General features: G+C 47.7%; 2 protein-coding genes, 1 long non-coding RNA gene and 2 other non-coding genes across 5 annotated transcripts; 3 read left to right on the top strand and 2 right to left on the bottom strand.

The window, feature by feature from the left end:
- The first annotated feature begins 203 nt into the window (after nt 1-203).
- On the top strand, nt 204-3,055 carry LOC123113333 (uncharacterized). The gene is made up of 3 exons (XR_006455989.1): nt 204-655; nt 1,273-2,107; nt 2,210-3,055. It is a non-coding gene; the product is annotated as an uncharacterized lncRNA (long non-coding RNA).
- Nucleotides 2,954-3,026, bottom strand: TRNAR-CCU (transfer RNA arginine (anticodon CCU)). Its single transcript has one exon. It is a non-coding gene; the product is annotated as a tRNA-Arg (tRNA).
- A 77-nt stretch (nt 3,056-3,132) lies between the features above and the next one.
- On the top strand, nt 3,133-6,452 carry LOC123113332 (tetratricopeptide repeat protein 4 homolog). Its single transcript, XM_044534545.1, has 7 exons — nt 3,133-3,563; nt 3,671-3,862; nt 3,948-4,148; nt 4,299-4,379; nt 5,454-5,598; nt 5,834-5,929; nt 6,029-6,452. Exons 1-7 carry the CDS (start codon nt 3,237-3,239, stop codon nt 6,097-6,099), a joined length of 1,113 nt encoding a protein of 370 aa, XP_044390480.1. The 5' UTR covers nt 3,133-3,236; the 3' UTR covers nt 6,100-6,452.
- A 395-nt stretch (nt 6,453-6,847) lies between these two features.
- LOC123116982 (universal stress protein PHOS34) lies at nt 6,848-8,722 on the top strand. Its single transcript, XM_044537843.1, has 3 exons — nt 6,848-7,163; nt 7,274-7,499; nt 8,437-8,722. The coding sequence occupies exons 1-3, from the start codon at nt 6,863-6,865 to the stop codon at nt 8,528-8,530; spliced, it is 621 nt and encodes a 206-aa protein (XP_044393778.1). The 5' UTR covers nt 6,848-6,862; the 3' UTR covers nt 8,531-8,722.
- On the bottom strand, nt 7,712-7,908 carry LOC123117962 (U2 spliceosomal RNA). The gene has a single exon (XR_006457590.1). It is a non-coding gene; the product is annotated as a U2 spliceosomal RNA (small nuclear RNA).
- Nucleotides 8,723-12,669: the final 3,947 nt, after the last annotated feature.

The raw sequence follows: 12,669 nt of genomic DNA, 5'->3' as shown, positions 1-12,669 counted from the left end.
TGCCAATCGAACAACGACATGTTGGGTCGCGTATTAAATGTGAACGTGGGACCAGGAGCAGCGTACGTAACATGCAACAGTGGTATAGGCTAACACTGCCGCTTAATGTGACGATGCCGTGACGACGCACCGTCTACATGTTCTGACGGTACATGGCAGGGTGTACCGGTACATAACGAGTGAGCACGTCAAAAGAAAACGGTGAGTTCGGAATGGATAAGCATATGTGGCACCGACGACTTCACCCCACCCCGCAGGAGGCGAAAGCAAGACGAAAGCCATGGCGACGGCGGATGCGGGGGCGACGGCTTGGAGTTTCTATCAGATCTTGTTGACAGCTACCTTCCATATCTCCCACTCATGCAGCGTACTGCTGCCCGCCTCTGATTTCGCCGCCTGAACTTAGTACTCTGCTCCCTTCTTTCGCATAGGTTCCCCTGCCGGATCTTCGCGGCGGCGAGTCCGTACTGGACGCTGAAACCACGCAAAGTCTGGTGTGCACCACCGCTCACTCCAGCATTGGTGATGTAGGCGACATGGCCCTGACAGTGCATTTAGATTTGAACAGCAGTTGCGAAGGGCTGATTATGTCATCCCCCAACTCAGAGCAGTCAGCTGGCAAAGACGATCCACCGGCCCTGGGCTGGACGAAAAGGTATGTATATGCATTTCTCTGCTCATGAATCAAGTATATTGTTTTTTGATTGAATGCATGGCATAACAAAAATGTTGAATCATGAGACTGCTTGCTGCTATGTAGCTACTGTATGCTAAAACTGAGTAATTAGTTAAGAAAATTTTCATTTTGACTGCATGGGAGTGATTTCTTCGGAAATTGCACAGGGTGCATGTTGGGCGAGCACCTCTAGAACAGCCACATTGTGCTGGAAGGGTGAGTGCCCTTGAAAAAACATTGAGATGCTATGCAGAGAAGAAGACTGAAACTATCGTAATTCCTGCCGTCAGAGACAACTTTGATTCACTTGGAGAGGTGCATGACTTTTACAATCTGCATTCCCAGGAAATTGGCTTTCAAATTAGATACGTAAAACTGCGTTCCCGGGAAATTGACTTTGGAATTAGATACAGAAAAACGGATTGAATGTTGAGAGAAGCAAATGTATGCAGGAGATAGCTTGCGGCTGCTCCGTGAGCACTATTTTTTGATTTCCGATTGACATAACAAACCTTGGCTGATGCATCAAAATTAATGATTTATGACCACAACAAAGGAAATCTGACATATAGATGTTTGCTACAAACATTTTGTAGGGGGTGCCGAAAAAAAGAAGAAACACACGGTCCTGCCGTTGTAGGTGCCCAGCCATGATACAATTTGCTCCGGTCGACAAAGGATGGTACATAAGTGAGCATAGAACATTCCACAATCACTCGCTTCCAGATAAATGTGGCGAGAACTGTGGAGTCGGTGGTCACAGGAAGAACACCTGCAATTATCTTAAGGTTGTTCTGCATGTTGTTGAAAATGCAACTTCAGAATGACATGCGATTTACAACTGACTTGGTTACGCTTAGAAATTTGTAGTATGTTGTTGAGGGTTCCGTAGCCATTATGTAGAAGACTAATATATCTAAATAATAAACTGTCGTCGATCAATCTGAACTGTTGTAATTAGTTTGTGTGTCTTAGTTTCCATGTGTCTGATGAACATTTGTGATGTGTGCATGATCGCCTACATTTTGAATGCATTTCCTTTCAATTAAAAAAAAAGAGAATTGTTTACTTCCTTGTCATGAAAAAACAAATCAGTTGGTTTTATTTGTGCGCCTTACTTATCCATCTGTTTCTTCCACACATCTGGGCAGTGGCAGAGCACTTGTCGCCCGAGTCAGATCACGTCGTAGTCTCGTTCTATCTCTTCTACCTCCCACTTATAATCAGACAGGCTGTTAACTAGTGAAGATATCTACCCCTCCTCCCACCGGCAGCTCGGTCGTCCCTGCCTCCTCTGGATGCAGCTCCAATGCACCTTGCGATGGGCGGTGGTCATGGCCACCATCTTCAGAACGTAAGTTGTGACGAGCATGGTGATGTTGTCGCTGCCCACGCAGTTGCTGTTTGCAGCATGTCCTCCTGGTGGTCCAGGTATGATGGTATTTCTTTTTTCATTCTGTTTTTTTCGCGCTCCCCTTGCATAGAGCGCGCCGCGAAAATTGCAGATATATGATTGCCGCTGCTTGCTTGAAGGATTCTGTGGACGACAGAGATGACTGTATATCATCGGAAGACAAAGCTCACGACAGAGAAACTGAAGTTCAGTCCCGTTATTCAGCGCGGGTGGGGAAAGCGGGGTTAAATGCAGTTGGTGGTCCGGGCCCCCTCCCGTCTTCTACCCGCTCCACCCGTTACCATGCCGTTTGCACCTATCACAAACGTTGATACAGTACCAAACCGCCGTCAAACAATGTCCTCAATGTCCGTCTGCATGCCGTGCAAACGTCGCCGCATCCGTCTAGCATACGCATTTAATTTTCGACCGTACACACCCTGTACTACCGCATCCAGCACATCTCTCGTAACCGCTGGACGCCTGGTGATACCGTGACCAGGCGAGCCCGTCCGCGCCATGGAATTTCCGATCTAAACGCTCTTATATTAGTTTAGAGAGGGAGTAGCAGTTTATAATATATCATCTTCGTTCACGTTTACCGGTTAGAGCGCCAATGTTTTGGCTTCAGCCACGAGGCGTATGGATGTCGAAAAACATTTTTTACTGAAAACAGCTCGGCCCAAGAGCAAGGGATGTTCAAAATGATTTTATACACAAAAGTAAATCCGGATAGCAACCCATCAGTAGTTCATTTTCCTTCAGTGGTACCAACCGGAGGGCGAAAATTAGTGCAAAATACCACTCGTATTAATTAAACAAACAGCTTGTTTCCAAATCATTTAAACAAAAATTGTAGAAACCGACCCAAAAATTAAAATTAACGCGCCAGGTAGGGGTCGAACCTACGGCCTTCCGCTTAGGAAACGGACGCTCTATCCACTGAGCTACAGGCGCCTTGTGATGAGAGATGCAATGGAACCATTTTAACACTGCCACCTCGTAGATGCATCTACGGAAGCCTATTTGGACGGAGCACAAACCCTTCCCGAAGCCTACTAGAAACACCGGAAGCGGCGGCGGGGACAGCACAGGGGAGGAAAGAAGCCAAGAGGCGGCGCCGCCGATCCACCCACACCGAGAGCACCTTGGTCCTTGGCCGACGACATGGCGCTGCTGATGGAGCCCGGGTCGGAGCCCCTGACGGAGGACGAGAAGGCCGACCTGGACGGCATCGCCGCCATCAAGGAGTCGGCGGCGCGCGAGTACAGGGAGGAGGGCAACCAGTTCGTCAAGAAGGGCCGGAAGCACTACCCCGACGCCGTCGACTGCTACACCAAGGCCATCGCCCAGATGGGCGCGCCCTCCGCGCCGAACCCCGACGCCTCCGTCCTCTTCGCCAACCGCGCGCACGTCAACCTCCTCCTCGGCAACCACCGCCGCGCCCTCGACGACGCCGAGGAGGCCGTCCGGCTCTCCCCCTCCAACCTCAAGGTCCGCACGCTCGCTCGCTCGCGCGCTCTAGATTACGCCTCTCCTGCTCCAATTTGTCGGATTTGGTGAGGAAGCCGCCGTGTGATGTGTGACCTTCGTGTAGCCAGGCGCACTACCGGGCGGCGAAGGCCGCGCTTGCCCTCGACCTGCTGCCGCAGGCGGCGTCCTTCTGCCGGCGGGGGCTCGAGCAGGACCCCGCCAACGAGGAGCTCAAGAAATTCCTCGCGCAGGTGGAGGCGCAGCAGCGCGAGCGAGATCTTAAAAGGGCCAAGGTTGCACAGGCCATATCCGCAGCAAAGGTCTCTTCTGTTGTGAATTGGGAGTTGAGTATTATTGGCTTAGTGTTTTCCGATGTGTGTGATTGACTGTATTAGATGCATATAGGATCTTGCTGCTGCTATAGAGAAGAGAGGGCTGAGGCTGGGGAAGGCAGCGTACCAGGAGCTGACCGGGGTAAAGAAGCCGAAGCTGGATGAGCAGGGCGTGCTCCACTGGCCGGTTCTTCTGCTCTACCCAGAGGTCATGTCGAGCGACTTTATCGAGGATTTTCCGGAGACTGATATGTTCTCGGAGCACCTTGATCTCATATCCTTGGAAAGTTACATGATACTTTTTCTGATAGTATGTACACGAATATGCATAGATACTTTCATCACAAAAGGAAGAAGGAGGAATGAATAGAACACAGATACATTACTTGGTTTCTTGAATTCCTGTTATTCTTAACTATCAAACATGTTCTCAGAAAGTTCTCCACCTTTGCCATGGGATGAGAACCATGCTTACACAAGGGACGCTATTGAGCTGTATTGTCAGGTTTGTTTACACACTTCGAATTTTAATTGAGGGTTAACCTGTAAGGCTGTACCTTCTGCAAAGTGCTAGCGCCTACAGATGATCAAATTTTCTGTATCTAAATGTCACGAGGCAGGAGTCACAACCTCTTCATACAACATGAAAACAAAACATTGATGCCCCTGTGATGTGTATATACTACACACATTGTAGAATGTCAAGATGGTAACTCTAGCCTTTGTGGCCACATTCTGAAAATTGTAGGTCCTTTTACCAATTTTAGAAGTGGCAGACTCATGTCAGAAAACTAGGAGCTATTGAAAATTCAGATTTCAATGTCATCATTTTGATCATCGTTAGCAGAAACATACAGTCCAGTTTTTGAAGTTATCTTGAAATTTAACAAATCTGTAGGCTGTTTGCTCCTTCATTTACAACTAGTATTATAGTCGACATAACTGTCACTACTTGAGAGTTAACATCTACCTTCTGCAAAGTGCTAGCACCTACAGATGTCAGATTTTCTTTTAAGTGGCATTAGGAACATGCTTCATAGAACAGTAAAACAGAACACTGATGCCTCTGTGATGTGTATATGCTACAGACATTGTCCTTCTGATTTATTTTTCACTGGGCCAAGTTTTTTCGATCCATACCTTTTTGCTACTAAGTTTTGGGGGATGCAATATAAGTTATGTTATTGCTACACTGAAGTAGTTAAGTGTTGTTGGTAAATGGATTATCTGGCAATAGAACATCGAGATGATAACTCTAGCCTCTGTGGCAACATTCTGAAAATTGTAGCATTATCCTTTACCAATTTTAACAGTGTCAGACTCATGTGAGAAAACTAGGAGCTATTGACAATTCAGATTTCAATCCTATCATATTGATCAGCATTAGCATCACTCAGTCCAGTTTTTGAAGTTATCTTGAAATTTCACAAATTTGTAGGATTTTTGCTCTTTCATTCACAACTAGTATTACAGTCAACATACCATTGTCAGTACTTTGACGCAGCTTCAGGATAGAAAAACTTTCTAGTTCCATTTCATTGCTCTGCTGGTTAACTGATTATTCCATTTGATGCACTAGGCTGGTGATGGCACACCGTTTTCCAGAAGTGAATTGTTAAAATATCTTCTGGAAGGCACTGTCGACTCAGGGTCGCTCCCAGAAAGCCTTGATGGGGAAGATGGAGAACATGGTACTGTCAAGGGCAGCACAGCTATATCATCAAGTATGTAGAACATATTCTGTAGGTTTTTTCTCTACATTTACATACAGTACGGTGTGATTCACGGTGCTAGCATTCTCTTTTTCGAAACTTCTAATGATGCTGTGATCCTGTCAATCTCAGCATGTAACATATCCAATATGCTACTAGCTAGCAGAACTACATTTACTGCAACATGCTGGTATAACGTTGCTATGCTGCACTGATAAGAAGTTGTATTCCATTTCAATGTGTGCAGGCCAGGGCTCCTCCAGTAAGTGGATCAAAGTAAGAGAAGGGAAAACTCTTCAGGAAGCGCTGCAGCATAAAGACTACATCATCCCCGCTGTACCTGGTCCGTTCCTTCAACCTGTGCATACTTTCACATTCTTACGTATAGAATGCTTGACAGTTTTCAGTGCAAATAAGAACTCCCATTAATTCCTGCATGCAGTGTTCTTTGTGGTTTCAAGGAAGTCCGCCTTCTATTCGAAGTTCAAGGCTGGGAATTGGTCTTTGCCGTAGAAGCTGCAGTTCAGTAGTTCAGTTCACCATATTCGTTGGAAGAGGCTAAGGGTGCTATGGCCTATGGATATGATCAGGAAAGAGAAGCTGGCAATTGTTAATCGCCGTATGGTCCTAGAAGGTTATACTACTTGAGAGAAGATGAGTTGTGCTTAATTGGCACTTGTGTGTCTCCCAAAGTTCCAACCACTGTTTCGTTGATGGCTCAGGAGGGAGAAACAACCGAATATGCAACTTTTCATGTGTATTTTAGTAGTGGGCATGATTGAACTTTTTGGGATTGTCATGATCATATATATACCTGCTGTTCTGTATGCCCTGAATACTGATTTCGATGCGGTTATGTTGTTCAATTTTAGTTGTGGGCATGATTTAACTTTTTGGTACTGCTCCCCGTGAATCGTGATATTCATCCTGGAAGGTTCATCTTCTCGGTCGGTATCAGTATCACGGCATCCAACCCCACATATAAGAGGGAGGAGACGCTGGTGCGTTGGGACTTGGGGTTGGGGGACGCGCTGGCGCACCGGAACCGGAGGAGCGGCAGGTGTCGCCACCTCGCCTGGAGGCCGCTGCCGTGGACATGGCTGCCACGCGCAACGAAGACAAGATATCTACGCACCGCACCGCACCGCACCGCACCGAGCTACGAGTTGAAACCCGCCGTGCCTATCGCATGTCGTGCCGCCGCCCAACACAGCCAAACGCCGCGTTTATTACCACCCGTTGGTGCTGATATATTTAGGAGCCAAGCCAACAGTCGATGTGCTCGCTCGAGGCTGTGTCACTCACAGTGTCAGTACTGGTCTTACTTCGAGTGAGTGAAGGCATCGTCATGGAGGAGGTGAGCGCCGAGGCCGCGGCCATGGCGACCGGCGCCGGAGCTGGAGGCGCGGAGGGCGCGACGATGAAGGTGGTGGCTGCGGTGGACGCGAGCGAGGAGAGCCTGCACGCGCTGTCGTGGGCGCTCGACAACGTCGTCCGTCCCCACCCCGGCGCGTCCGTCGTCGTCCTCCACGTCCAGCATCACGCCAACCACTTCGCCTACCCCGTCGCCGGGCACGGTACCGCCTGTCCCGTACAACAAGCTAGCTGACTAGCTCACACGCGTACGCATACTATACCCACATGACACGCTCATGCTAACTGACCGAGCTTGTGCATGCGGAAGCAGGCCTACAGTACGTCCCGCCCACGGCGGTGGACTCCGTGAGGAAGACGCACGAGGAGAACTCCCGGCGAGTCGTGTCCGTCGCGCTCGACCTCTGCAGGCAGAAGCAGGCGAGCGCCACGGCGGCGGTGGTGGAGGGCGACGCCAAGGAGGCCATCTGCCGCGCCGTGGAGGACATGCACGCCGACCTCCTCGTCCTCGGCAGCCGCGGCCTCGGCATGATCAAGAGGTACGTGCAAGTTCACGACGCGTGAGCATCTTCGATATCAGATTGTAGTATAGAATAACTACTAAACTGGCAGAACCTAAGATTTACTGACGTTTTCAAACCATGTGGACTGAACTAGCTTAGCTCTTTCTTCAATATGTTAAAGAAACTTGCATTGCAAATTATATTGAATGAACTCCCACAAATTTCAAAATTTTAATTCTTTGATTTGGTTGGGGTGCGCCAGGCCCAGGCAATAGTGCAACACCTGGGCGACACATGAGAGGCCCGGCAGCAAGCTACCATGGTGGACTCTCCCCCATAAAAAATAAATTTAATATCATTGTGGACACTTGGTCCACATATCAGATATTAAACTGATAAGAACAGATACTACACTTGATCTTAGCCAAAAGGCCGAGAAAGGTATGAGTTGTAGTGATGAGCTAGGTCTCATTTTATAGCCATCCTTCCTCTGCGCTGCTTCTCCGTCCGCGATGTGGTACTAAACCTGCTGCTGGCTTCTCTTCTAATATCCCGCAATACCAGCCACCTGACCTGAACCCACTGCTTGCTTGGGCCGAAACTGAGAGCCCGTAGCCGGCCTTACCGAGCCACGTCATGGGCTATTTTATTCCTGTTCCTTTTCCGTTTCCCCTTGCAGCTTGCCTCCTCTTCTGCTTTTCTCTTTGCGCCTTCCCATTTTATCCTGGTAGTATATTGAAATGCATGGCTGAAAGATATGCAATACTAGTAGTTTTTTTCTCAGGATCAAATGGCTAAAAAAATCTAATAAAACACACAGTTGTTTTGTAGTTTTTCATGTTTCTTTGCTATGAGAGCAAACCTTTATTACTGAGACGATAGTGATGTTGCTTATAAGCATATGCATAATACAGTATAAAACCCCATTGATCATCAAGCCACGCCTTGATACTGTGCTGGTGGTGTGTTGCAGGGCGTTGCTGGGCAGCGTGAGCGACTACCTCGCCCACCACGCGTGCTGCACCGTTCTCATCGTGAAGCCGCCCAACAAAGCGCACCACAAGTGAAGCTCCAACTCTGCTGCTGTCGACTAGTAGTTTATGGACTTCTTTTCTGAATGTGTCAAGTGCCTCGTGCTCCCAATAAAGATGTGATCGAGCTCATGTGCAGTGCTCTATGTACATACTAGAAAAGTAGAAAGTAGGGAATAAACTGTTTGTATGGCCGCAGGTACTTGTTGAAAAGTTTAATCTTGGTAAGTGCAGCTGTTCCGATGCATACATTGCCAATTTGCCATGGACGTCCTGTTCCTTGAAATGCAGAGTGCGCTGATGCTGCTGAGAAACAGGCACATCTCCAAGAGTTCGGTTCACCTAATACACGGCCAATGCAAGATCTATTGAAGACAAATGCTCCAGAATTCGCTCTAAAAAACTATTCAGAATTCCTATTCATAATGCAGAGCATGAATGATCGTCGAAGCGTTACTAAGCAAGCATGATTTTTTTCAAACAAGCATGTTTTCTTCTTCGAAATGGCAGGATTCCTGCATTCATTAAGAAGAAAAGAGCTGCTCGATTAATTAGGAAAAATCGGGCGAAAACCAGTTGCCCAGTTAATTCTAGAAAACCGAGCAAAAAACCGTCACAAGCGCTGAGCGGCACACACAATATATCCCATACACACCACTTCAAAAAGGGTCTCGTCGAGACGCCATCGTCATTACTCCTTCCTTAGAGGTGTCACCGTCATCCCTAAACTCTAAGCATGTTTCTTTTTAAATGGATGCAAAAGTTTCGCCTCTGTCTATCTCTACTCCTAATGGAGCAGTTGGTGAATAGTCCGGTTATTTTTCGCTGGTTTTATTTCGTCTCTCCTCCCACTTTCGTCTGGGTTTTTTTCGTCCCTCCTCCCACCTCCCTATCGACGTTAGTTTCTTATTCATCGGTTTTTTCCTCCGCTTTATTTTCATCTCACCTCCCACCACCACCCCACGTTAATTTTTTTCTTCACACTTAAAACCGAATCGTGTCTAATACTTCTTCCATTTATTCTTGCTCGATCTGGCAGGTGTCGATTCAATTTAATCATGTAAATATTTGATAATTAAGAATTCAAAAATAATACCATATACAGAAGATCACCTTCCAAACAAATCACCTCCCTCTCCGATTTATTTCTCCCACCGATCTCCTTCCATACTAATAAAGTACGCAATACATTCCTAACGAAGAGAGAAAATAAAAAAAGAAGCCCCCACCCGCACGACCCCTCCCACGCCTCCAGTGCGCCGCCACCCGCCACCACGTTGCTGCGCGCCACCCCCCACCTCCAGTGCGTCGCCTCCAGTGCCCCACCACCCACCGCCACGCTGCTGCGCACCGCCGGGCGCGGCGACGGCGATCTCCGGCCAGATCCGGCTGAGGAGGCGAGTAGGAGTCGGATCCTGTTTCGGGGACGGTGTGGAGATGATCTAGGAGGCGCGGGAGGAGGTCCAGTGGCGGGGCTTGAACTCCAAGTTCTTGGCGGCGGCGTTCCTCGCCGGTTCCGAGCGAGTGAGCTCCGCCGCGTCTTGCGGCGATGGTCGTGTTATCTCTGCAGTGGCAGTGGCGAGTCGGCGACACACAGCTGGCGCCGCGCTCCGTAGGTCAGATTCTCTCATCCCTCACCCTAGGATACCCTGGTCTCTCTCTCTGTGTGTGTGTGTGTGCAAGGGATCTTAATTAATTGTTTGCTTGGAGTTTAGGATCCAAGTACGCCCCTCTCTGTGGTGTTCACTGATTTCTTGGAGCAACAACGTGTTGTTGGAGTTGCCGAAGCATTAGATCGAAGGAAAGATGACGATGAAGGACACACAGAGGAGTGTGAGCGGTGATGGCAGCAAGGTTACCGGCGGGTATGCATGCATTAACTGACTGTACAGTGTTCCTGTGTGATGCTACTGGTTTTAACATTTGTACTGTGATGCCACTGGCAGTTTAAATAAATCTGCTATCATTTGGGATGTGAGTTGTCACAACTTGCTGTGCTCTGGTGTTCGGCTCAAAATTGCTTTTGGGAATGATTCCTCTGAATAGACTACTTATGCTTGATATTTTACTTTTGTTATTTCTATTTGTAACTCAATTTTGGTATCCTGTCAAATTAACAATATTTTTTCTGGATATGGTAGTTGAGAATAGTTATGGTATATGGCGGAGTTAGCCCATCCTCACCAATGACTCTTCCTCAGGGATTTGCTGAACTAGAGTTAGTAATGGGGGTATTGCAGACTGTTTTGAATTATGGGGCTATTGCAGACTTTAGAAGCTGAATTAATTTTTTGTGCAATTGGAAAAGGTGTATACAACTTGAATTTATTAGGTAGTATAGGAGAGATATGAAATTTTAAAAGTGTAAGTCAGATTTGTGTGTTGTTTTGGGTAGTATTCACGTTTGTTCCATCTTAGAGGCCAATAATGTACATGTGATATTATCTACATTATTCAGTTTATACGGCTTCCCATATTTCAATGGTTGTATTTTGCTAAATTGCCCATCTACTTACTGGAATTCTCACAAATAGAAGTGCAGTCAGAAGGTAAAAAGGATGGTATGATATGTCTCCATTCACATGGTACTGAACTGTGAGTGATGCTTTGTGTTATTCTGCAGACTTGAATTTAGTTTCTATGGTTTTCTCTTTCTATTCATAGACGAGAGTATAGTCTGAAGGGAAAAAATGATATGCTCTCAAGTCTCAAGGGTGTGCAAGAACAGTGAGATTTATATTACTGAGCATATTGTTAACAATTTGTTATTTTGCAGACTTGCTCTCAGTTTTTATTCTTGGCAGGTGATTCTTCATGATATTTTTTCGTAGAGGAACATTTTTGGTAAGTGTATTGTAATATTGACTCCCACCTTTTTATTTACATGTAAAGATAACCAATTGGAAATTTTAAATTTTGAATGTACATTTAACTTATTTTGTGAAATAATATCATGTCGTTCAGATAATTTGATTTCCCTCTATGATATTCTTTGGCTTTAGTATATCTTAGGACAAAGTTGTCAGAAGTTCTATGCTTCATAACCAAAACATAATCTTCTTTTTGTTATTTGATTTGCATCATGATGTGTGCCCATATGTTCCCCTGTCGCTTAAAAAAAATTAACGCCCGATGCAACACACGTGCATATACCTATCATGACAAATAAACCTCATCATGAAAGCATTTATGTACCTATTTAATTTGCGATGGCAGGGTGGCGCCGGGAACGGGGATCGGTAGTGCCGGTGTCGGTGTTGCGGTACAAGGCAGGATGCAGGACAGGACGGCCATCCGTGTGAGGCAGTCGGCGGCGAGGGTTTGTGGCATCAGGAGGAGCGCCCGCGACACCTCCAGATTCAAGGTGTTGGCCCAAGACCACCGAAGAGGGAAGATATGTGGTTAGTATTTCCAGAGGGGAAAAAAGAGAAGAAGAACAAGAACGACGACCATCTCGGGTTCCAGGTACGATGGAGCCGGCAGCGAAGCGCATGGCGCTTGCAAACATGATACTGTGATAGTGGATGACGCCGATACCCTCAACTGCGACATCTGCTACCTCCCTCTCAAGCCACCAGTCTTCCAAGTGCGTACGCTCGTCGTTCATGCTAGGCCGATCCATCACAAGTTTGTGTACCAATAACACTGGAACGTCATTTCTGCTCGGGTGCAGTGTGGCTTCGGTCATACCATATGCTCGCGGTGCCGTGACAAGATGATGGCTGCAAGGAGGTGCCATGTGTATCACGTCCGGTTGACCAGCGGCTATAACTGGAACATCGCACTGGAGAGGCTAATGGAGTCCATCCGGGTGCCGTGCGCCAACGCCGCCCACTGGTGCACCGCCACGTCGGCCTACTACAACCACCCCCCTCCACCACCACCTCAAGGCGTCCCCTCAGGATGTCGTGCTACTGCCCGCAGGCGGACTGCGGTTTCGCTTGCTCCACGGCGGCGCTCCTGGACCACTTCGCCGATGTGCACGGGTGGTCGTGCACGATTGAGCTTCGGGCCTGGGTGTGCGTCGAGGTCCAGCTCTGTGACGGCTTCAAAGCCTTCTCGACCCGTGCCAAAGGCCGGTAGTACCTGTTCCTGCTGAACGTGGCGTTGAACCCGTTTGGCAGAGCGGTCTCCATGCTCTCACTGCATCCTTGGATGTTGTCGACGGCGCCATG

This window comes from Triticum aestivum, chromosome 5B, assembly GCF_018294505.1.
Source record: "Triticum aestivum cultivar Chinese Spring chromosome 5B, IWGSC CS RefSeq v2.1, whole genome shotgun sequence".
NCBI classification, from domain to species: Eukaryota; Viridiplantae; Streptophyta; class Magnoliopsida; order Poales; family Poaceae; genus Triticum; species Triticum aestivum.
Note: the sequence above shows the minus strand (reverse complement) of the source record. Positions and strands in the feature narration are given on the sequence as shown.

Bases quoted from the DNA above. Each gene is read 5' to 3' on its own strand.
- LOC123113332 (XM_044534545.1), top strand. From the start codon at position 3,237: ATGGCGCTGCTGATGGAGCCCGGGTCGGAGCCCCTGACGGAGGACGAG. The intron at 4,380-5,453 runs GTTTGTTTACAC...TTGATGCACTAG, and splicing joins CTATTGAGCTGTATTGTCAG to GCTGGTGATGGCACACCGTT. The intron at 5,599-5,833 runs GTATGTAGAACA...CAATGTGTGCAG, and splicing joins CAGCACAGCTATATCATCAA to GCCAGGGCTCCTCCAGTAAG.
- LOC123116982 (XM_044537843.1), top strand. From the start codon at position 6,863: ATGTGCTCGCTCGAGGCTGTGTCACTCACAGTGTCAGTACTGGTCTTA. The intron at 7,164-7,273 runs GTACCGCCTGTC...ATGCGGAAGCAG, and splicing joins CTACCCCGTCGCCGGGCACG to GCCTACAGTACGTCCCGCCC. The intron at 7,500-8,436 runs GTACGTGCAAGT...GGTGTGTTGCAG, and splicing joins GGCCTCGGCATGATCAAGAG to GGCGTTGCTGGGCAGCGTGA.